The 24092-nt window shown below is 37.8% G+C and overlaps 1 protein-coding gene across 6 annotated transcripts in view; it reads right to left on the reverse strand.

Moving 5' to 3' along the window:
* Positions 1 to 2319: 2319 nt before the first annotated feature.
* Positions 2320 to 24092, reverse strand: part of PIP5K59B (Phosphatidylinositol 4-phosphate 5-kinase 59B) — a 712665-nt gene continuing 690892 nt past the window's right edge. For all 6 annotated transcript variants that reach the window (XM_089598110.1, XM_089598109.1, XM_089598112.1 and 3 more), the window contains one exon: positions 2320 to 3355. In XM_089598110.1, the coding sequence (XP_089454236.1) occupies positions 3324 to 3355 (32 nt within the window). In that variant the 3' untranslated portion in view covers positions 2320 to 3323. The remainder of the gene's footprint in view (positions 3356 to 24092) is intronic.

The following is a 24092-nucleotide window of genomic DNA, read 5'->3' on the forward strand; positions in this document are numbered from 1 at the left end:
TTGTTGGGCGCATTAAACGAAATATAGACTGCCTTAGCTAACTGCATTGTATTTAGGAGTCTCTAGCATGTGACTATAGGACTAGTTGTATGCGTGTGTGTATGCATGGGTGAGAGTGTAGCTCTGCGCAATGTATGCACTGATACACGCGATGTGCGGAAGATTCTCCTTCGTAGATGGCTAGCGGACAGACGTGTTTTTTTTTTTTTTTTTTTCTTTCATACCGGGTTACCACGATAGCCTACTTGGCCTAGTCCACTCACCACTGTGTAGCCTTTCCCCGGAGAAGACTCCATTATGCCAGGACGTCCACTCCTCGCCAGTTAAGCCAGCGCTCTCCGCCGAAGCATCGGATCCAGGCTAATTAGCATCACCGGAGAAGCCCCGTGTTTCAGGGATCACTCCTCGCCGGTAAGGCCAGCGATCCCTGCCCGACGCCTGGCATCGGGTCTGCTAATCCCTACTTATAGCCCTAACACTGTTTTGCATTCACCCAGGCCCGAAAACCTGTGGGGCAAGGAAAAAACCCTGGAATTACTCTGAAGGAAAATTCCACGGAAAAACCCGCCCCGAAACAGCCAGGGTTACATAGGAACTTTTTCCGATGAAAAAAGTTTTTGAAAAAATCTGCCATTCACCGGGAATAGAACCCACAACCCCTAGAACTGCGTTGTATCAGTAACAAGCACGCTTACCACTGAGCCAACGCCGCTCGACAGACGTGTTTCATCGTCTTTGCTCCTGCAGCTCCTTTTCACGTGTTGCGCTGCTCACACGTATACCGGGCATAACTCTGCCATCTTTTTCTTTTCGGTTATTTGAACACCACTGTAAATTCAGTTTTATTACTAACCTCTCTGTTCACAACTAGTATAATAGTTCTCATCTACTGCGATTGTTTTGTAATTCTATTTTCAAGTGATTCGATCCAATACGCTCAATAGTGATTTCTAGGTCATATAATACCTTTTATCATTTGCTTGAATAAAGTAATTTGGTAGTGTTTATTGTTGTTTAAAATAAGTGCAATGTTGTGTGTCATTCTATTTTAACACCTTCTACGGCGCCCCTTCATTGCCCAGCGTCCTTTTCCCGACCTGGTGTGCTCCCAGTCTCGGCAAAAAATCAACAAAAGACCAGGAGCTTTACTGGCTTTTGACCTTTTTATACACATTTGTTGTCTGCGCGCTGCACGCTGCACGCTGCATTCAAATACTGGCACGATAAAGTAACGTCAAAGAGCTAAGACGTAACACATTAATTAAACTTGTTTTACACGAACAGAAGTTTTTATGCATGTCTTTTAGCATTTTCCAGAATAAATAGAAATGCTTTTAATTTTTGAAGTTAGCAACAAGTTTTGTCATGAGTTCGTTCTTTTTTTATGGGTATTATTAAGCAAAAGTAAACAAAGCAAAAAAAACTGAATGATTCGTATGTCTGTATTATAAACTTATAATCTAGGTTTTTAATGAAATTACAAGTTACAAGTTTCGAACATTAACAGTTTTTAAGAACTTTTTAATGAGAACTGATTTCCAATACAAATTTGTATTAAGCTATTTATATCAATAAAATATGTATTATCAATTTTATATATTGGCTACTTTTTTTGAAACAATGTTTTATCCATCAAATTAGACCAGTTATTTGTATATTTATGGATTTAACGACAAATCGATGATCTTACTTGTCAATTTTTAAATAGTTCAGAGCTTTTCAAGAAGAAAATTTTTTTTGCCGTTAGAGTCAGTACAATATATTGAATAATAATAAAAATGTAGTGGTTAACTACTAGCTTTATTCGTAAGATCACTTTATAAGCATCTGACTGCCTCCAGATGAATACTTTTCTAGCGTTTGGTCATTCAATTACTAGGTGTTGAACAACCAGTTGTTGATCAACATCAGCTGTTACGTTTGGTTAGGCTAAATAAATTAAGTTTAACCTTTTTTTGATTAAATGGATGTAACCGAATAATGAATAAAACAAACAAAATAAAAAAAAAATATGGAGAAAAAATAATACAAAGAGAGGTTCCTATACTTTGTTAGTAAGTAAGATATATGCACTTGGACAATAGAGACTGAAATACAGCTAAAATCTCGTCTTTCATTGCAGTTATTGTTTGTAACGTAAAGAACACTTACATAAGATACATTTTTTAAACTTTTCTTTGACAGAATCATATGAGTATTAAATGAATTATTATCTACTAACTCAAAAATCCGAATAACAATGTAAATGTTCAAAAAATTTGTGAATTAAAACAATCGTAATCAAAGGAATATTTAATTAGTGTCAATATTTTATCGGATACTAGAATACCACATGTGCTCAAGTAATAAATAACAATTATACCATTATTTATACGTAAAACTTCAGTAGATTATCCTACTTTCAGAATTGCCAATCAAAAACACTGAATTTTTGTAACCAGTCCCTTGTTTCTAATGACATGCAATGTGACTCGAGAACATTTCTTTTTTTATAACAATTACTTTCAATGAATTTTTATAGTTAATAATATTTTTGATTTTAACATTGATATTTTGTTGTTTTGTACCCTAAATTTATACGTCTTATAAGTCGTGGATGACAAAAAAATGAAACTTATAAAATATCAAAATGTTTTTATACCTTTCCGTTCCATAATTATAGATGCTCATATTTATCATGAATAATTTTTGTACTATCTTGGCATATTAAGTGGCCATCAAAAAATGAAGAGCTAAAGTCCTAATTGACTGTTAAACTTTAATGTCATTATTTTGGTTGATTTTTTAAGCTATTATAAAATCATGGAAATGTGCTATGAATTATACGGTAAACTATTTGGCTCACTAAAAAGTTGTAAAGTGTTGCTAAGCAGTAGACAGAGAAATAGTGTATACATTATTAAAATAATCAAAGATAGTACATTATGATAAATTTTATTATTTGTGAGATATTTATCATTGTGAAGATCACAACAAAAAAGTCAGTATGACAGTTCCTTATAGACAAAAAAAATATTTGGCTTTTTGAATTTGAAGAAGAAAATTAATAAACTAAAACATAAAAGAAGTAAAACAAATTTAGCACTTAAGAAAAATTATCATTAAACGCAGTTTACATTCACTTGAGTATTTCTAACTTATAAAATACACCTACTCCAAATTATTTTATCACTCTTACAACGTCAGACGTTTTTCAGGACTAATAATTTTGTGGCAGTATACTCTCGCTACAGCTTCCATAGTTGCCTCAACACTTCTTTCATACTTTTCAAATGTCGAAGCTTGTAATGCTGGCTCATCAAAAGGAGTTAAAACTCATTGACTTATGTTCCTCCTGAAACTCCATCAGTCATACCTAAAAAACAAAAAATTAATAATAAAAAAATTCTGTTAACTCAATTAATATTCTCTAAAATAAGCACAGGAAACATTTACACTTAGCTAAATACAAATTAAATTTTTAATGACAACGTAAACAATTCATTAAATCTTAGTAAATGTATTTATTTTTGGCATAAAGAACATATCATAATTAAAAGAATGAAGAAACCACATTTTTTTCATTCATCGCATTCTAAATAACGAAGATTTCTCGCAAAACTTTCACCATAATTTATTTTTAAAATTCTTGTACGTCAAGTACTATTTTTTATTAATTGTCACTTAATTTTTTTTGTTGCTTTTGCCATCATGTTATAAATATAAAAAAAGTTTTGTTGAATCCATCAATTGCAGCGATTTTCGAAAATTATAATAATTAAGACTATTGTATACATTGTTAACGATGATCATTTCGTTCTTCAACTGATCTACAGTCTGAATACAGTCTGATGAACTGAAAGCTACAGTCTGTTTCTGCTAAACTTAGAAATTTTTTATTCGCGAATGTCCTTTTTATTTTCTTTTTCACCCTTATAATGCTAAGCCACTAATGATCTATTTTGAATAGTACACACTGTCGTTCATTTGGAATAAAGTGTATGATTAAGGAACTAAGAATATAAGGTTATGATTGTTGACTGGCAAAACCAATACTACAGATGGCATGGATTCACATGAATACATAACATATAGCTGATTCGCATGAACAGTGACTCATATGTATACAAGATGTTCTGATATTGCTCCAGGAAGTTATACCACAAGATTGAGCTTGTCAAAAAATTTCGAAAAGCTCTTAAAAAAATTTAGATTTGATGTATACTCATCAAGATGATGTGAATTTAAACATCGACAAATCCATCTAATCACAGAACGCTCAGGGCACTATGCATCAAAGAGGGGTGACTCTTTTAAAATTTACTCTCAATGTATATTAAGATTTTTTTAAGCATTCTCACGTTCTACAGAAAAAAAATAGTAAAGGCAAAAAGATTACGGGCGTTAAGTGCATGTATTCAACGCAGCTTACAGTCTTACGATTTCACGAAGAAAGGATTTAATTTAATGTTTTTCGAAACACAAGTAACACATCAAAAATTTTAAAGAAATAAGGAAAAAAAATTACGTAAGTCATGGGCTTTTATTTAGTTCAAGTCAATGACTCTAAAAATTTTACTAACAAATAATTTTATTCAAATTTTTTTTTTTTAATATGAATATCATATCAGCAATTGAAAATAAAATGAGACAGAAAGCTTACGTGCGTCAAGGGCGTTACTACAGCGTAGTTATTTTACTCTCAAATTTTTACCATAAAAAGATAGAATACGAATATTTTCAAAACTGTAGTGTCAAATTAAAAAAAAAAAAGAAGATTTATTTAGCGTTTATTCAGCGCAACTTTGTTACTTTTTAATGCTTACTACGAAAATAAAGTATTTTAATTTTTTCAAAACCCAACCGCCACGACTATGGCCACCACGTCATCTTAGGGTCGAGAACGACCCCAAGACTCATGACGGTATCAGAACACTAGAGGGAGACGCTCCCTTTTTCCCACCTCTAGATAAACCCTGGGAAGATCTTTAAAATAGAGCTTGTTTACTCTTCTGATGCAGCCGAATAAAATGACTTGTGTCTTCCCAATATTGAGCTAAAGAATCAATCTGCAATCGCTTGTGACATGCCCCATCATCGCCATCCTCTCCTCAAGTGCATCCTTAGGCACGTCATAATAAATTTGAAGGTTGTCGGCATACACGATGTGCCGGATCCCCAAAGGAAAAATAACGTCACATAAATCGTTAGCGTACATGCAATACTACAAGAGACCCAGGACCGAGCCCTGCGGAATGCCAAGGTTCGTTCCAATTCAGGAAAAGCCACTCCATATGTTATCAGTTAGTTTCGTAAGGAAATCTGTGTCGAGTTGTGTCGTTTAAAGTGCGCTTGAAAGGGATTGAGAATACTGTGTAAAACTAGATACTTCGTAATTTTATTGTGCACGAGCCTTTTCAGTGCCTTAGACAGCAAGAATAGTATGCCAATCGGCTAAAAATCAGAGGCAGTATCTGGAGCTGTGCACTTCTTTAGTGTTATTATATAGGCACGCTTCAAGAGGTTTGGGAAAGCTTAATGCCAGCCCAACAATTTAAGCGTGTGTATGTGTCCATTAAAAGTTCTAACCAAGAGACAGAGAAGAAACTTAAAAATTTCGATAATCGCGTAGACAGAAACTCATTATAAATTACTAGGCTCGAAAACAAAAATGCAGAGCTTCGTGCTGAACTTGAATAAGTTACAAATTTGCAGCAAATCATGGAATCGTGGAATGAGCTTAAGATCAGTGGCTTGCCACGGTCTGGAAATATTAATGTTTGTGATTTTTTTAATAATTTTTTTGCACGGCTTTTATTGAAGCCTTTTCTTCTAAATATAGTTTAAACCAGACTTCATAACTATGCACAGCCTTATGACACGGCCAGTGTGAACATGAATGTATCCGACACATCAATTGTGACTTTTAAGTCTAGCGTGGCCACGGGATTTTGAAGAACAAAATTTCCCCTGACGAAATGTAGTTGAAGGGCCCTGCCTCTCATTTATAATGCGATAATTTTATTCGTTTGTATGAGATGCTTACACCGGGTACTTTTGCGCTACTTATTAAAACATAGGTGAAAGCTTAAGCACTTGGCTATGCCTAAGTTTAGGAAGAACCTAGCTCTGTATATGTTTAGCAAAGCCATGACTCGCCCTACCAGTGCATTTTCACGACAAATGATCTGGGTTCCTTGCAGTGACTTCTACTTAAGTGCCTGCCTACGTCCACTGCACCTGCACCGATTCGAAGGTCAATTTGCATTGCGCATCTGAATGCTAATTTAATTTAGAATCACCTTGATGACATATCAATTCTTCTAGACGAATTTAAGATGGATATTTTGTGCATAACTGAAACCTGGCTGACCTCATTACAGTATTCATCTTTACTCCAATTACCAGGCTTTGTACTGGTACGCAAAGATCGCGAATTGCTGGTGAGGCCCCCACCGTGGAGGCAGGCTTGCTTCAATGTGTACACGGTAGTGGCGTGGCTTATAACTTGGGTTCGCATCTACATTTTTAAGTAATTGCGTCACCGCAAATTGGACACATAAACTCCACGGAATACCTTGTCAATGTGCGTCAAGAAGGGGAAGGTGAGCATGGTTTGCTCCTTGCTTTAGTTTATCAATGGCCTAAGGGTGGAGTTCTCATTGATTTTTTTGAGGTAACACAGAACGAGGCACTAGGATTTTCAAATGTGCTTGTTTCTGGGGACTTTTTTTTCTTTGATGGAGCAAGGAGGGAAAAATCTACATAGACACCCCAGCTAGTTTTTTATTAGCTACACCTTCTCCTGGGGTTCAGGTAGGCCCCCGTCTGTGTTTTGGCGTTAACGGCTTTTTGGATGTTTCGGGATGAATACGGATCGAAATTTTCCTGATTTCCTATCCTCAAGCAGCGTTGGATATGATTACCGAGTCCTGTGGTGCTTGCTTACTGCAGTGCAGGCATTGGTATTCCTGAGCCACTGTCTAGCTATCCCTTAGAAATAGCTGGGGAAATTAGGAAAATTTCGATCCGTATTCATCCCGAAACATCCAAAAAGCCATTAACGCCAAAACACAGACGGGGGCCTACCTGAACCCCAGGAGAAGGTGTAGCTAATAAAAAACTAGCTGGGGTGTCTATGTAGATTTTTCCCTCCTTGCTCCATCAAAGAAAAAAAAGTCCCCAGAAACAAGCACATTTGAAAATCCTAGTGCCTCGTTCTGTGTAACCTCAAAAAAATCAATGAGAACTCCACCCTAAGGCCATTGATAAACTAAAGCAAGGAGCAAACCATGCTCACCTTCCCCTTCTTGACGCACATTGACAAGGTATTCCGTGGAGTTTATGTGTCCAATTTGCGGTGACGCAATTACTTAAAAATGTAGATGCGAACCCAAGTTATAAGCCACGCCACTACCGTGTACACATTGAAGCAAGCCTGCCTCCACGGTGGGGGCCTCACCAGCAATTCGCGATCTTTGCGTACCAGTACAAAGCCTGGTAATTGGAGTAAAGATGAATACTGTAATGAGGTTAGCCAGGTTTCAGTTATGCACAAAATATCCATCTTAAATTCGTCTAGAAGAATTGATATGTCATCAAGGTGATTCTAAATTAAATTAGCATTCAGATGCGCAATGCAAATTGACCTTCGAATCGGTGCAGGTGCAGTGGACGTAGGCAGGCACCTAAGTAGAAGTCACTGCAAGGAACCCAGATCATTTGTCATGAAAATGCACTGGTAGGGCGAGTCATGGCTTTGCTAAACATATACAGAGCTAGGTTCTTCCTAAACTTAGGCATAGCCAAGTGCTTAAGCTTTCACCTATGTTTTAATAAGTAGCGCAAAAGTACCCGGTGTAAGCATCTCATACAAACGAATAAAATTATCGCATTATAAATGAGAGGCAGGGCCCTTCAACTACATTTCGTCAGGGGAAATTTTGTTCTTCGAAATCCCATGCCACGCTAGACTTAAAAGTCACAATTGATGTGTCGGATACATTCATGTTCACACTGGCCGTGCCATAAGGCTGTGCATAGTTATGAAGTCTGGTTTAAACTATATTTAGAAGTAAAGGCTTCAATAAAAGCCGTGCAAAAAAATTATTAAAAAAATCACAAACATTAATATTTCCAGACCGTGGCAAGCCACTGATCTTAAGCTCATTCCACGATTCCATGATTTGCTGCAAATTTGTAACTTATTCAAGTTCAGCACGAAGCTCTGCATTTTTGTTTTCGAGCCTAGTAATTTATAATGAGTTTCTGTCCACGCGATTATCGACCTTTTTAAGTTTCTTCTCTGTCTCTTGGTTAGAACTTTTAATGGACATACACGTGCTTAAATTGTTGGGCTGGCATTAAGCTTTCCCAAACCTCTAGAAGCGCACCTGTTATGACTGGACTTGTTTAGAGAATGGTCTTAACCGTTTTATTTGAGTGTCATTCGTAGGTCTCTTAGTGATTTAGCTTGTGATTTCTACTTGCTCTTTTTAGTTGAGTAAAAATATTTATTTCAATAATATGGATAATAGTAGTTAATGTTTAATATTTGATACCTTTATTGAAACAATTTACAAAAGTTATTCTTTTAAACACAATCTGGTCCGATCACTTTAACAAGATTTTGGTGTTAATTATATTAATAACAAATAACTTACATCTATCACTGATGTTTGTTACTACTGCTACGAAGTTCCCTGATGCTTTGTGCAGTAATTTTCATTGATTTTTTCAACTGCACGAATGATTTTGTGGCCAGTAAGATGTTGCGGTTTCAGTTTTCTATGCTATTGCCGGAACCATTTTCAGCAGGCCTCCTTCGTTGCACCTCGCTCCTTCGTGTAGTCTGATACTATTGATAATCTCGAATTCCACCCAAGTTGCCTCAGCAAACATGTTATGCCTTACGTATTTAAGGTACTCGCAAGTCGCGGAAGTCAAGAGTAGACAGAAACTTTAGAGGACAGGTGACAGACGTGAAAAGAGCAATTTGTTCTCTTAATGTTGTGTTTTTATAGCGTCAGAGCGAGTAAAAAAGGCTTTTGGTTGAACTTGGTCAACCAATGAGCGATATTCTTGCAGACTGGGTTGACAGAAAAACAGTAGGCTTGCACGAAGATAATACATATTATGATTTTATATATTAGGGAATAACAATACAACAGTACCTATTGCATTTTTCTGATAAGTGCGATTAAGCTTTTTGGATCAGTGATGATAAAAGCTCGAATCAACAATAAAAGAAGGTCAAAAACAAGTTCAAGTGTGACAGTAAGTTTGAAAATTTCGTAATTAATCGTTTTGGAGCATTTACAATCAATTTTGAGTACACTAAAATAACGTGTTGATTACAATTTTTTAATTTGTGTACATTATTAGAAATGGACAATCAGTGCGCAAGTAAAATATTCATTCATACATACAATACGATTTATGCATTCATAAATGTTACGTATAATTTTAAAACATACATGCATTCTTACAACAAGGCTGGCCGTCATACATGTCAGCATATTATGAAACATTCGCCTTACACACGCACACGTATATAAGTGACGTATGAGCTCCACTTGTCATATGATCTTACTGTATATACGCAATACGTATTGTATGAATTTTACGAACGAATTGCGTTTTGACTTATAATATGATTCGTCTGTATCAACTCTAGATGTAACACCCCCTTCTTAGATTGTTGCCACCCTCGGCAACAACAGATTGATCGAGAATTGACGCAAGTTGATAAGACGAGTTTTTATAATATTGTTTTAAAGGTAAGCGCTTTTTTTTGTTGGGGTAATGATTATTCAATTATCTTACACTTCTGCTTTCATCGTAAAGCAGTGTAGATATTAAGTTGTTAAATAAAGTGGCGTGTATTAGGTATCAATTACATTGTATGTTTTTTTTAATGTTTGTATTTTTTTTGTAACCAAATAATTGAAGTTTTTTCGTTTAGTTTACGGTAATCTATTACTAATCCGTATCTTTTTGTTACATCAGGTTCTTGTTTCATGGGTACTATCTAGAGAGAACTACTGTAAGGGCTGTTTTATTTAATGATTGTATCATCTCCTAATAATTTTTTTATTTGAGGTTTAGATTCTTGGTACAACGATAAGAGGTAGTGATATTGTTTGACATATTCAGGACAGTCGTCTGTCGTAGGTATTTTATGTGTCATAAGAGGAGTGTGAGGAGCCGGATCACCTGAAATATAAGATAATTGAGCGTAATTTTCTACAATTTTTCTTATTTTTGATAGACTAGCTTTTAAATGATGAGATCTTTTTAGCTAATCTATTATAAATTCAACGTAGTCTTCTTTAACGTTTAAATCTTTTTCTTCGAAGTTGGTGTCGAAAAAGTTTACAGATTTCATGACATCAAAAGGCTCAAGTTTTTGTGCGGGTATTCTTATTTTTGTCGGCTCATCTCGTGTGTTTATAAATATTGTACAATAGTGACGTTCTTTGCAATCTACTACAGCCTCGCTGTTCAGATCACTTTCACAAGTTTTTGGTGATAATTATATTACTGATAAGTAACTTACATCTGTCACTGATTCCTGTTACTGCTGCTACGGAGTTCCCTGATGCTTTGTGCAGTAATTTTTAGTGATTCTTTAAATTACACGAATGAGTTCGTGGCCAGTAAGATGTTGCGGTTTCTGCTTTCTCTGCCATCGCTGAAATCACTTTCGGCGGGCCTTCTTCGTTGCACCTCGCTCCTTAGCAAAGTCCGATACTATTAGTGTTTTTGAAATACACTCGAGTTGCATGTCAGCCAATATGTTATGACTTACGTGTATAAGGTACTCACGAATCATCAAGAGTAGACTGGAACTTTAGAAGACAGATGACAGACGTGAAAAGAGCAATTTGTTCTCTTAACGTTTGGTTTTTATAGCGTCAGAGCAAGTAAAAAAGGCTTTTGGTTGAACTTGGTGAACCAATGAGCGATGTTCTTGCAGACTGGGTTGACAGCACAACAGTAGGCTTGGATGATAGTGTATCTCGTTATGATTTTATATATTACGAAATAACAATACAAGAGTACCAATCGCATTTTTCTGACAAGTGTAATTAAGTTTTTTGTATCAGTGATGATGAAAGCTCGCATCAGCAATAAAAGAACGCCAAATATAAGTAATAAAAATATAAATTCAGTAATTGATCCTTTTAGGGAACTTAAAATCAATTTTAAGTATAATAAAATAACGTGTAAGTTACAATTTTTAAATCGGTATACATTATTAGTAATGCACAATCAATACACAATCGAACTATTTATTTGTACGTACAATACCATTTATGCACTTATAAATGTTATGTACATTTTAAATACATACATGCATATTTACAACGAAGCTGGCCATAGTTTATTTCAGCATATTATGAAACATTTACCCTCAAGCTTATACACACATACACGCATGTAAGTGACGTATGAGTTCCACTTGTCATATGAACCTACTGCATATACACAATACTTCTTGAATGATTTTAACAGATGAATTGCGTTTTTACTTATAGTATGAGTTGTTTGTATCAACTCAGGATGTAACACACCAACACTCGGTTTCTCGTGGTCAGAAGGAGCGCTTATAATAGAAGTGTTATCGAAATTATCGTAGCCCTGATCATAGCGGCTACCTGCGGTAATGTTCCTATTATGTACATCCTGCACATCAGCTATCATCGTCTTATCCGATACAACGTCGCGCTCCAAGCCAAATTTACTCGCCCGAGGGTAAGGCTGAGTTTGAAGTGTATTACGCCGAGGCAACACACGCGATCGCTACGATTTGTGCAATAAGGCGTGCACACCGCAAAAATTTTAGTGCTTTTTGGTCGTGAGAGTAAGAACACAGGCTTTTTGGTGAATATTATTGTATATGCCACTTAACTTTCCGTCTTTCAGTATCTGACGTGAGCACCCCATACAATCCTTTAAATGATTATTTATTTAACCGAGCCAACCTCCAATTAGGAGACAGAGAAAAATACTGATCCCTAAGCTCATTAGGACACTGCCGTATTACTACGTATACGGCTCTAAGAGATAAAATAAAACTATGACTGTTGAGACTGTTAAGCCTTTACTTTAACTGCTACGATATTTCCATTGCTTATTACCGTAGTGGCTCGGAAAGAGCTCGCGGGTGCCGAAGATATGTAGGAGCGGGGGGAAAACGTTAGCAAAACGCGGGAGCGCTTCTCAAAACCAAAAAAAAAACAATGTAATAAACTTAGTAGGCTTTGCCTTTCACCACATCTTTCTCACTCTGAGGCTGCCCAATACCTAACTTTAGCTTGACATGGAAGCGAGGAGCTTCTTTTCAGATACATAGATCGATTAAAATCGACTCTCATAGCGCGGTGATTTGAAGTAAGACATAAATGGCTTGAACACACAGCCCGCCAACGTTGCTTACAGCGCATTCTATTTTAATTATATCCTATGGTCATCAAGTGACTTCATTAAAAAAAAAAATAAGACAAAAATGTTAAATTATAATTAAATTTTGACTTGAAAGAAAAAGAAATCAAAATTAGTTGTTTCGGGTATTACAATGGATACGAACTGAAAAGAGATCATTCGACCCTAAGCTAAGTGTACATATAAAATACTGACATATTCTCTTTATTTTTTAATTTTTTATTCTTATCTTCGTCTAATGGTTTATTTATTCTTATCGCCGTCCACATTGACGGAATCGTGAGATAAGTATTCTGTTAATGCATGAGAAACTGGTAAAGGGACCAGCTTGGCGATGGGGCGCTTAAACAAGGACATAGCATTCTTAAAGTGGGTGACTTTGCAGAGACCATCTTTTCCTAGGTATACTCCAGCTTTACGACCTATTAGCCACGGGCTGGATGATTTTTAAGTGCGCTTGATTAAAATAACATCATTGATCATAAGATTTGGCCTTGGTTTCAACCATTTAGTCCTCTGTTGTAATTGGATGAGGTATTCCTGACTCCAATGTCTCCAGACCTCGTGTCTGAAACGTTGTATTAGTTTCCACCTAGTGTTTGGATTGTAGTCTTGTTTTATGCTATCAGCATCCGGAGGAGATACTAGCGCTGAGCCAATGAGAAAGTGTCCAGAAGTTAGTGGCGTAGGATCCTCTTCATTTGCACTCAACAGACTAATGGGCCTGGAGTTTAAACAAGCCTCTACTTGCAAGGTGAGCGTGTGTAACTCCTTGAAAGTAAGTATCTTTGGGCCTGAGACACGTTTAAAGTGAAATTTACAGGCCCTCACGCCTAATTCCCAAGGTCCTCTGAAGTGAAGCACATTAGGCAGCGTAAATTTCCAGTTAACACCGTCTCGTGCAGTTGCTACAGAAATCTCTTGACTGAATGAAAAGGTCTCGTGAAACTTTTTGATGAGTTTGGTGGCCGCACCCTAGAAGTTGGTCCCATTGTCGCTGTAAACGTACTTGCAGAGACCTCTTCGTGAAGTGAAGCGTCGAAAGGCTGCAAAAAACGCTGCAGTTAAGTTGTCTGAGATTACCTCAATGTGTAAAAAAGCGGTGTACCAGTAAAGTCCAGCGTAATTGACGTCGGTATGGGTAAAAGGTCTTGATGACTGAACTTGATACAGCGGCGCGGCGACGGGACCATCTATTACGTCGCTGCTTGGCTGGACTATCGGGTGTAGACGGTACACCCTTGCATGATGCTTCTTACAATGTTCCTGCTCCGCAGTATCAAATGCTGGTGGTTGATGGTACTGTGCGTGACCTGTGGACCACCATGAATGGTGTGGATGTATATATCACGTATTAGTGAGTTGATGACCTGATGTCTTGCTGGCAAGATATTGGGGTGTTTTTCAGCCTTAGAGAGTACAGCATTGTGAAAGCGTCCTTTGGCTTTTAACAATTGGTCCAATTCGAGGAAAGGGTCAAGTCTGCGGAGGCAACTCGAGAAACTGATTAGTTTATTGTCAAGCAAAGCTCAAATCTCTGCTTTAAACGCTCCTTTCTGGACAAGACGCTAAAAGAAAATGAGACCGCCAACTATCTCTGAGGCCGACAGCCAACAAAGCCTTTTCTCAGCGGGGCGTTGAGCATTGGTCTTAAGACGGGGCGTTGAGCATTGGTCTTAAGACGAGCTATGTACACCAAAATACGGATTAGTTTGTGAAACGAAGAGAACTTACCGAACCAGAGCTGCCAGTTCTTTCAATCCTGTGGAGATGTAACGTATGCAGCGTGGCAAGATCGACGTTCCGGTTCTAAGGTGAGCTCCTGTACATGAGGTGTAGGCCAATACTGGTCTGACTAAAGTAGCCAGCTCGGGCCGTGCCACCAAAGTTTATATATTGAAAGCTGGGCTGCCGTGACACCACGTGAGGCGCAGTTGGCTGGGTTTTGCTTAGTTGGCACGAGCCTCCAGACAGCTTTAGGCAGCAGTGTAAGAATTTCACTGACCCGATTGACTGTGAAGGTTTTCCATCATAAACGATGGACTTACAGCCACACCAGCACGACTTCAGAGTCCAACCAGCAATGCACCATCCTTACCACCTTCACGGTGCTGTCTTCTACGAACTTGATTAATTGTGCAAATAACTGTGCTCTATAGAGCTCGAGTCAAGGCACACTTAATATCTTGATCGGTGAGACTTTCGTCTTGACGATAAGCAGCTGGGAGCTACCCTTACCTTCTTCTTGATGAAGAATGTATACAGCGGCTGCGTAAGCTTTCTTCAAAGCGTCACAGAAGCCGTGCAATTCGAATGGGGTATCAGAATGTAACTGTAACTATCTTGGAACCTGAATCGATTGCACGTTTAGCAGGTCCAGGCAAAATTCTTGCCATTCTCGCGTGATTGATGCTGAGAGAGGTTGGTCCCAGTCCACTCCGTGTAACCATAAGTTCCGAATCAACAGCTTAGCTCAGGCGACGATTAAATATGGGAAACCTAGTGGGTCGTATAATCTAGAGATTTTGAACGGTATTTGACGCTTCGTAGGTGCCGTGTCTCGTACCCACACATCCTTAACTTTGTACTGAAGCGTGTCCAGTATGGGGTTCCAAAGCATACTCAAGGTGGACCCAAAAACGTCCACAGGCAACGACAGTTCGGTAGTCTCTGCTGATGAGATGCCGAAGTGACTTCTTACCCAGTCAAAGCTGGATGCCCACTTGTCGAGTGACATCCTACTTCTCGACGTCATTTGCACAAGTAGACAAAGACTCAAGCAAATCCCTCTGCCTAATACACGAAGGAATTTAATTCCAAAGCTTTATAGCACACTAAAAAAAAAGAAGCATAACAATTTAACAAGGCACGTGGTGCATCAAAATCAGATCGAGGCAGACGTTTGGAACGACGTAGTTCTTCACCCGCAGATGGAGAAAGGTTATTTAATTACTGTGGCTCTCGCACACTCAAGGCTTTGTAATTCGTTACAACTAAAAAGTAGTCCCGTCTAACACTTGGGCTCAGCCATCCTAATTTCATGTAGTATTGGCCAATCGACGCATCCCGTCTAAGATTAAAAATAAATCTAACAACTGTATTACACAGCCTATCCAATTTGATGAAAATACATCCTTATAAGAACCCCATGAATCAGGTATGCATAACTGAAATGAAGTATGATAAGGCTGGAAACTAGCATCGCCTTACGCATATTGCTCAACAGTCCAACCTGATATCGCAAACCATAGAACACTCCACGGATCCGCGAGCTGGCCGTGACGTAAGTATTGCGCCCACCTCACGATCCTGCCAATGTCGTAATTGGACCGTGAGATAAACAGTCCAAGCTCGGTAGGCTTGTATAAAAGGTAGAGCTGTAAATCATCAGCAAACAATACCTCAGATGCATAAAAAAAAACGTATAGGATACTGTTGATAAAAAGAAGAAGCAGTACAGATCTGGTAGACTACCCTTGGAGCACACCTGACGACGACGCAAAAAACTCCGACCAGGTGACATCCGAGCCCACTACCGACGTGAACGTTCCAAAAGATGGTTATGGAACCAACGTAACGCACTCTCCACTCAAACCACACGACCCATTATTTTTAGCAGTACCGCATGTTCAATGAAATCAAAAGCACAACGAAAGTCTCTCTCTCTCTCTCTTTTGAAGACATAGCTACCCAGGTCAACGCGCAGCGCATCGACTTGCTTGCGGCAGAGACAGGTCGACTGCGGCAAGAGATGCATGAATTTCAAAAATTATTATGTTGCTGTAACACAGCCACAGGTATACTGGCTGATTCTGTCGAATCATTTATGTCATTGTTTATTAAAATTTTGATCGTTCTAAGTCTGATTAATCTTAGAGGTGGTGTTCTCGAACTTCAACGTATTCCAAGTAAAAAGGAAAATAAACAACATCCCCCCAGTCCAGCGATGCCGCCTGGATCGCAGACAAGTAGTTCCAGCTTGCTTTCTTCATACGCCGTTCGCTTTAAGTCTATACTTATTCGCGACCACATACTTCATGCTACTAAGAAACACAGTGAACTTAAATTAAGTGCTTTTCTGCCAGATACTCCGTCAGACGCGCTAATTGGTCTATATGAGATACTCCTTGAAGTCGTATTTAATCCCTCACTTCAAACCACGGATACAGCTGGCAAAATGGGATACAAGTATGTCTGGGCCAGGGAGAGTAACATTTATGAGCGTAGAGAGGATGAGTCTGAAAAATTACTGATATGTAATGAGGCTGATCTTAAAAAGCTGGTTTGACATGTACGACAGTCTCCCATCGCTGCCCCGTGTCCGTCCCGTGCAACAGTTAGGGTGGCTCATCCTAATGCTTTCTTGATTGATGATCATTATGATGATATTAGGAATTTCTTGAGTGATCACAATATTAATATTTTATGCGTTTCAAAGATCTGGTTCACTCTGGCTAGATGCTCTTTGCTTTATTAAATCCCGGGATGTAGCTTAGTGAGAAAATAGCGTGATTTACTATTTACAAGGGACAAGAGACAATATATGCGGCAGAGGGTTTGCCATCTAAATTGCAGTTAAATTAAAATTTCAACTTATTGAGGCCCCACAAATCACACAACTAACAGCACAGAGTATTTTATTGTTGAGATTGATACTCTACCTGTACGTACGCTCCTCGTTGTAGTTTTTTACAGATGACCCAAGGATCACGCACTCACAGTTGTTTTTTAGTCTTTTAGTTAACACACACTTTGGTGCACCAGTTCTGTGATGGCAGGTGACCTTAATGCTGACATTCTTGAACATAATTATTATTCTGAACATGTTTGTCGTCTTGTTTCCAAAAACTCGCTTCACCTGATGCCGTGCAATGCTACGCATCATACCAACGCATCTCATACATGGTTAGACACATTCATTGTTGATTTAAAAGGGTTTGTCAAGTTTAGTAATTGCAGGTGCCTTTTATATCTGGATATAATTATCTGTTTATTGACTAGGAGTTCCCTGAACCTCTGAAGATTGATCAAGTCTATAGATCCCGAGACTTTAGGAAATTCTCCATGGAGGCTTTTTTTTTGAGCTGTAAAACCGGATCAGCGCTGAAATGAGAAAGCTTTGTGGCCAGAACGTTTAGTTTTCTCTGTCAGATTTTCGTAGGGCGAGATTGGAGACCTTCGACATGCATGCACTTTTTTGCCAGAGGCACTTCTGTTGAGTGCTGGCTTCCTGGTGTACTAATAAGATCCGTGATAAGTGTAGGCGTCGTAATCATTTATATAGGAGGGGGCGGTGGTGGGGGACTTTGGATGGCCTAGCTAAATTCAGGACACTCTGAAAAAGTTTGAAGGCTCTTATTAAGAGTTGACAGCAGGCGTATCTGTGGTCATTGCTCACAAGTTCAAAGTATCAGGCTAAATATTGGCGTATTCTAAGCCGATTTAGTATGGTATCTGCCAAGCTACGACCGCCATTGATGACCATGACTTTGGATACGCTGTTGTAGCATTATTCTTGGGCGTCCTGTTCATCCCTATCCTGTTACTTTTATAATCTGGAGGACATCATTGCATCGTGTCACCCTCTGATGACCCCTTCCGTTTCAGCCTGGTTGATGTGGTTCATCAGTCAATGGAGCGCTTTCTTTATTCGTCACGGAGCCACAGTGGTAATGGTTTGTCTCCAGAATTCTTCTTGGGAGTCTTTGGTTATATTGCCCCTTACTTGACTCATCTGTTTAATCGGTTTCTGACTACGTGTGTCTATCTATCAATTTGAAAACTTTCCACCAGTGTCCCACTCTCAAAGGTGCCAAATCCTATAGAGGCTGGGGATAGTCGTTCGATTGCCAATGGCTCCCATTTTGCAAAGGTTTTGGATTTCTTAGTGACCAAACAGATACACGACTATCTGGAAGCAAAATTATTTCTCTTGCTACTGCAGTCTGGTTTTCGACGTAGAGACAGCACCCAATTTGCATTGCTTAAGGTGGCGGACGATATTTGGATGGGGATTGACCAGGGTCTTGTCACACTGGCCGTCTACTTTGACTTTCGTCGTGCTTTTGACACAATTGCCATAGGACCCTGCTGCGCTTATTTTCTGGATTTAACTTCTCAGCTGATGCTATAGTTGGTTACATTCTTACATTACTGATCATTGTTTTGCCATATTGGGGTTGGATGGTAAACTCACAGAAGCGCGCCCAGCTATCTCCGGGGTTCCTCAGGGATCATCACAGGGTCCTATCTTATTTATAATTTTTATACGTTCTATATTATCAGTTTTAAGATATTGTATGGCCATGTTGTTCGTAGATGATCTGTAGGTCTATATCCAATGTAAGCCATCGGACCTAACGGTGATATTAATTATTATATTAAGGAGGTTGTTCGCTAGACGAGTAATAGAGTACTCACGCTTAATGATAGAAAAATCCATGTTGTGTTATGTGCTTTCATGCAGCAGCATATGCGTATACTTAAGGATGACCTATCCCCAATAATGGTAAATAGTCACTCAGTCGCCCTCACCCCTACAGTTAATAGCTTGGGTGTTGCCCTTAGTGAGGACCTATCCTGGAATCGTCATGTCTCAAGTATAAGCTTGTGGCTTTATAGGGTTCTCCATCGATTGCGTTGTTGGAGTTGGGGGCTTTCATCATGGTTTCGTGAGATTCTGGCCGGTGCCTTGGTGGTGCCTCATTGTACTTATTGTTGCCTCGTACATGCGGATATGTAACGATGCCTCGATTTTAAGCAATTGACGCACAGTGGTAATCCTAATTTTATATGCTTGTTCTTGCTGATAATGTTCTTGTCGAAGGTTCAGTAGACACTAATGCAGAAGACCAATGAATGGACGAAAATGCATATAATGTATAGTATATCACAGTTATGGTAAAACTGAAGTGCACTGAAGTGATCCTGGATCATTGGTGAATTACCACACCCAAAGATAACATAAGAGAGTATATAATTTATGCATAGCACAGGCATTGAAAATCTAATTACGTCCCTATATACACCCACTAAGGTATCTCGTAATAGATGTTGGTAGCACTACGATTTTAGCGTTGTACCTACAAGTTTTCATTGCCTTTCATCTTTGCTAAAGGTGTGTATCTCAGAAATACGAACAGATATTAGTATATGATATCACGGGTAAGAACTCTATAGTAAAAGTATACAGTAAACTACATTAAATATATTGTTAAAACCAACTTGTGGGGTAGGCGGCTTTGAACAGCTACGAGGAGTTGGAAGTGGCGTGAGTTGCCTTCAAGGGTATCAAATTGGATGCCAAAACCGACCAACGGTAAGCACCCTGTGTTAGAGATTCTAGGCATGACGTGGCATTACTTCCAGTTGATTTTAGGCCACCACTGGAACTGGTGTCGCGAGTGGGTTGTTGGCTGGTGATTTGCAACAGTTGAGATGATTCCGTCGCCAGTGCACTTGTTATCTGATTCTCCCGGTCGTTGAACAATAGAGCCAAGTAATGTAGACGATAGTTAATGAGAGTGAGTAAAAGAGAAAGTAAACACACTGAGATTTTAAGTGACATTATACGTCGGTATTTATTGCATTTAAATAGTGCTCTTGCCACTGCCGTAGCGTAGGTTTTGTCGAGAAATCCTTCGTTGGCTTCAGATCGGGTGATCCAGGTTGATGATTTTAAGTCACCATGCAGTCTCCCTTATATACTAAGAGTCATTTTAATATTTCTAGTGTTCTTCAGAAACTAGTAATCGCCACCTAGCGAATTGTAGGTGGTACTATCAGGCACAAAGATTAAAATTTAAACTGCTCGCGATGTTTGAAATTCTAAATTGATGTAAAAGGATTACAATTAATACATAATTATTATTTTAGTAATTACAAAATAATATCCCAGATAGTAATAATATCTATCGATAATCACTACCTTTACAATTTTGTGACAATATCCTTAAAATTTAGTCAGACATTGGCGTCATTTGCGTATCCATAATTTAGAAACTACTTTCAACCCACAAATGACCAAGATTAATGATAAGTTAGTATTTGTCAATGCAAAATATAATTTAATCTTTGATAACTGTTTATTCAAGAAAACTGCTAAATTTATCATCACTAGTATCCCTTAATAAATAAATCTCAGCCATCAAGACCTTGTCAAAAGCGTTTTTGAAGCAATAGGCTGTTAGGATTTTGTTTGTTATGTTGTTCGTATACGCGATTGGGCACCAAAAGTAAAATCTAATGAGGATGACCAAAGGTCACTATTTCACGCTGTGAACGTCCGTATGAATTTACTAGATATTTAATATCAGATATTAGAAAATTTTAGTAAACTTGCAAAAACAAAATCATCTACTCTTTTTGACACAGTTCGTGACACAGTAAAATTTTTACACCCTCTACTTCTTAAACCCGTTTACATTCTATGGCGTGATGCTATTAAATTTTACAGGTCTATGAAATATCATTTTTCAGTAATTATATGAGCTAATATTATAATGTATTGATTACTAAGCTTCTCTAATTAATGAACTATTTGTAACTCATCTGAGATGGACATGTGGGAATACCACAAGGTTAAAATAAACAAGCAATCAAATCTCTTCTTCTCTTGAACACGATGTAAAATCCAGCCGGCATTCACAATGCTTAAAGAGTTCTTTACAAATTCACTGACTGACTTATTTTTTTATTCACAAAGTGTTCCTGAAAAGTTTTTAAAGTATTCTTATAGTATCCGACGTATGACCCCTTTTTTAGTTCTCTAAGAGATTGTCAAGAGCTCTTTTTTCTACGATTTCAATTCATAAAGAGTTTTAAAAGTGTTTATTTTGATCCCACGGTACTTAAAAGTAAAATTCAAATGAAAAACTATTTCGTTGAGAAGAAGGTTTCCCTTCTGAAATTTTTAACTCCAACTTCCTATATACACTTGTATCAAAAAAAAAGTCAGCAGCCTAGTGGAATCGAACTCAAGCTAGCTAGAGCCCATATGTGATACAAACATGCTCGACAGTCAAAGATTCAGGAGTTTGCAAATAACGCCTACTTTAAATGTATACAAATACTATAATCTTTATTCTTGAATGAGCTTATATGATTGAAAAATTGCATGAAAAACTTCTCTGCTCTTCTCGCTTCTCGACAACGTTATTTTATAACTTTTTGTTACACGCGCAATAATCTGTACATATTATAATTACGTCGTACGATCTGAATAATGTATAATAGTAAGTTTATGATCAAACAACGCAAATTATAAATTAAAGTCTTGAAACATGTAATAAAAGTTATTGTTGTCACAAATTAATACCAAATTAAGATCGCAAAATAAATGTAATAATTATAGTGAGCATTCATGTTTAGGATCAGCTTTGGAGCTTTACCATAAACATGATTAACTTCTGACAATAAGATACACAGAGCTTTTGTAGCACAGATGGCTCGCACGCATATTTAGCAATTTATTTTTGCATTCTCGGGTTCAAATCTCAGTATGGACGATGACTTCTTTTGTTTCAGTGGTCTTACTGGTTATTCTTTGATTTTTTTTCTTAACACTCTTATATTATGAATATTTCTTAAAAACATTGAAATTAAAATTAAATATTAAATACCATGATTAATGTTATTGTCATTATCCAACAAGCTCTAGCTTGTATTTTTGTATCTCATGAAAGTTACTTCATTATAAATTTTTTTCGATAAAAAAAAAGTGGTTCCCTATTTGAAGAGAAAAATACCCAAGATGATGTCGTATGAGAATTTTCCTTACAACTTAATAATAAATCTTCAGTTCTTATTTCAAATCATACCGATAACGTATTTCATGTGATTTTAAGTGTAAAAAAGTGAAGCATTGTTTAAAAACAATAAATAATTCATGCATAAACGTAATAATTTTGAACTAATGGATTAAAAAATTTTAGTTTTTTTTATTTGTTGTAGAAATGTGCAAAAAACACTTAAGTTTTGCTCTAATATAATCATTAGCTAACGTATTTAACGTCTAATTTAAGCCTAAATGTCTGTCTAATTAATAGTAATAGAAGACTTTGAGGACAAAAAAGTTAACCAATAACTAATGAAATCGTCAAAACTGTAACAAAAAGTCAGATCACATCGACAAAGATTCGAGCCCAAGAATGCAACAACGAAACGACAAACTTACATGCAAGCCATCTCTCCTAAGGGAAACCTATGTAAACTACAGCAAAAAGTTACTTATGTTTATAATAAAGCTCCACAATTTGTCTCAAACATCGGGGCTCGCTGGAGTTATTATATTTATTTTGCAATTTCAACTTGGTATGTGTTTGTATTGATAATAATCTCGATTATACGTGCAAAAACTTTATTTAATAATTTTCATCTTCACAAGAAAACTATGTGAAATTACATCACCACTACGCGTAGCCGCTGCCTCCAACCAGTACACATCTTTAATTTTTCTTCTACCCTAACAAAAATCAAATGAAATTATATGAAATTACGTACTTCATCGTACTTCGATCACAAATGAGTACGTAAAAAAAAATTTAGTACTTGGAGATGACCAACTTACTGATATCTATCTTACAGCTCAATGAATATTGAGCTCTTATACTTCTAAATTCGAGTTATGTTAACTCTTATTTGTATGTAAGTCAACTCAAAAGTGTTTGAGTTGCACTGTTTCTAAATTAGGAGTCCCACAACACTAGCATCGAAGTAACTGACTTCGAAGCTGCACTGACTACTGCACCTCGAAGCTGGAAGTTCTACAGCTCGGAAATAGGCGTCTAAGATGTCCACCGTCGGAGGTATGTCAGTTCAATGGTTGTTGGAATGTCTCAGCTCTTATTTCGAGTAGCTTTGTTCTTATAATTTATACAAAAATAAGAATACTAATACATAAATTTTTTTATATTTATAGACACTTTTTTCTATGTATAACTTTTTTGTAATACTTTATGTGGTAGTTAAAGTAGTGCCATGTAGTTGTTGAGTTATTGACGCGTGCTCAACGTACGTAGTTGGGCGTGAATCTGCTGGTCGTCAGGTTGGGCTGCATCAACGCGAACCAGTTGCGTGGCTCTGATTTCTGCTTGCGGCGGAGCTGCCGCGTAGCGTCATCAAGTGGTAGCGCTGGTTTACCCACAGGTTCTCGCCCCGTAAAGACCTTTGTGAGGCACGAAGGAAACGAAACCCATTTGCGTAAAATTGTTGGCACTGCTTTGAATGACGGTGAGCCTCTTTGCCTTGCTGCAATAGGTGTTGGCATGGGAGACTGAGTCTTTTTGAGGATTGACTTAGGCTTTTAGAATTGACGTTTGCTTCTGGGCCAGTTGTGGGTCGGTTTGCTGTGCTGGCAGTGGGGTGGCTTGCTGTGCTGGTGGCAGGGTGTCTTTCTCTGCTGGCGGTGGTGTAGCCAAAGTTTTTGGGACGTCTTCTTTGTCCTGGAAGGCTGGCTTGATACCGTCCGTTGACACAGTTTTCTCAACGCCATTTACGAAAATAACGAAAAACTTATTGTTGAGGCATTTGACAAGCTTACGGGAGCCTGTGTATGGATGCTGCAACGGCTTGCGGATACTGTCAACTTTGACGTAGACGTGTGTGCAGGTATCCAGCACCTTGTGGTGGAAGACGCGATACTTGGCGTGATGAAACGCTGGTACTGC

The sequence above is a fragment of the Copidosoma floridanum genome, unplaced genomic scaffold, assembly GCF_036245765.1.
Source record: "Copidosoma floridanum isolate Cflo_tuat_1 unplaced genomic scaffold, Cflo_Japanese_pri ptg000005l, whole genome shotgun sequence".
NCBI lineage: Eukaryota > Metazoa > Arthropoda > Insecta > Hymenoptera > Encyrtidae > Copidosoma > Copidosoma floridanum.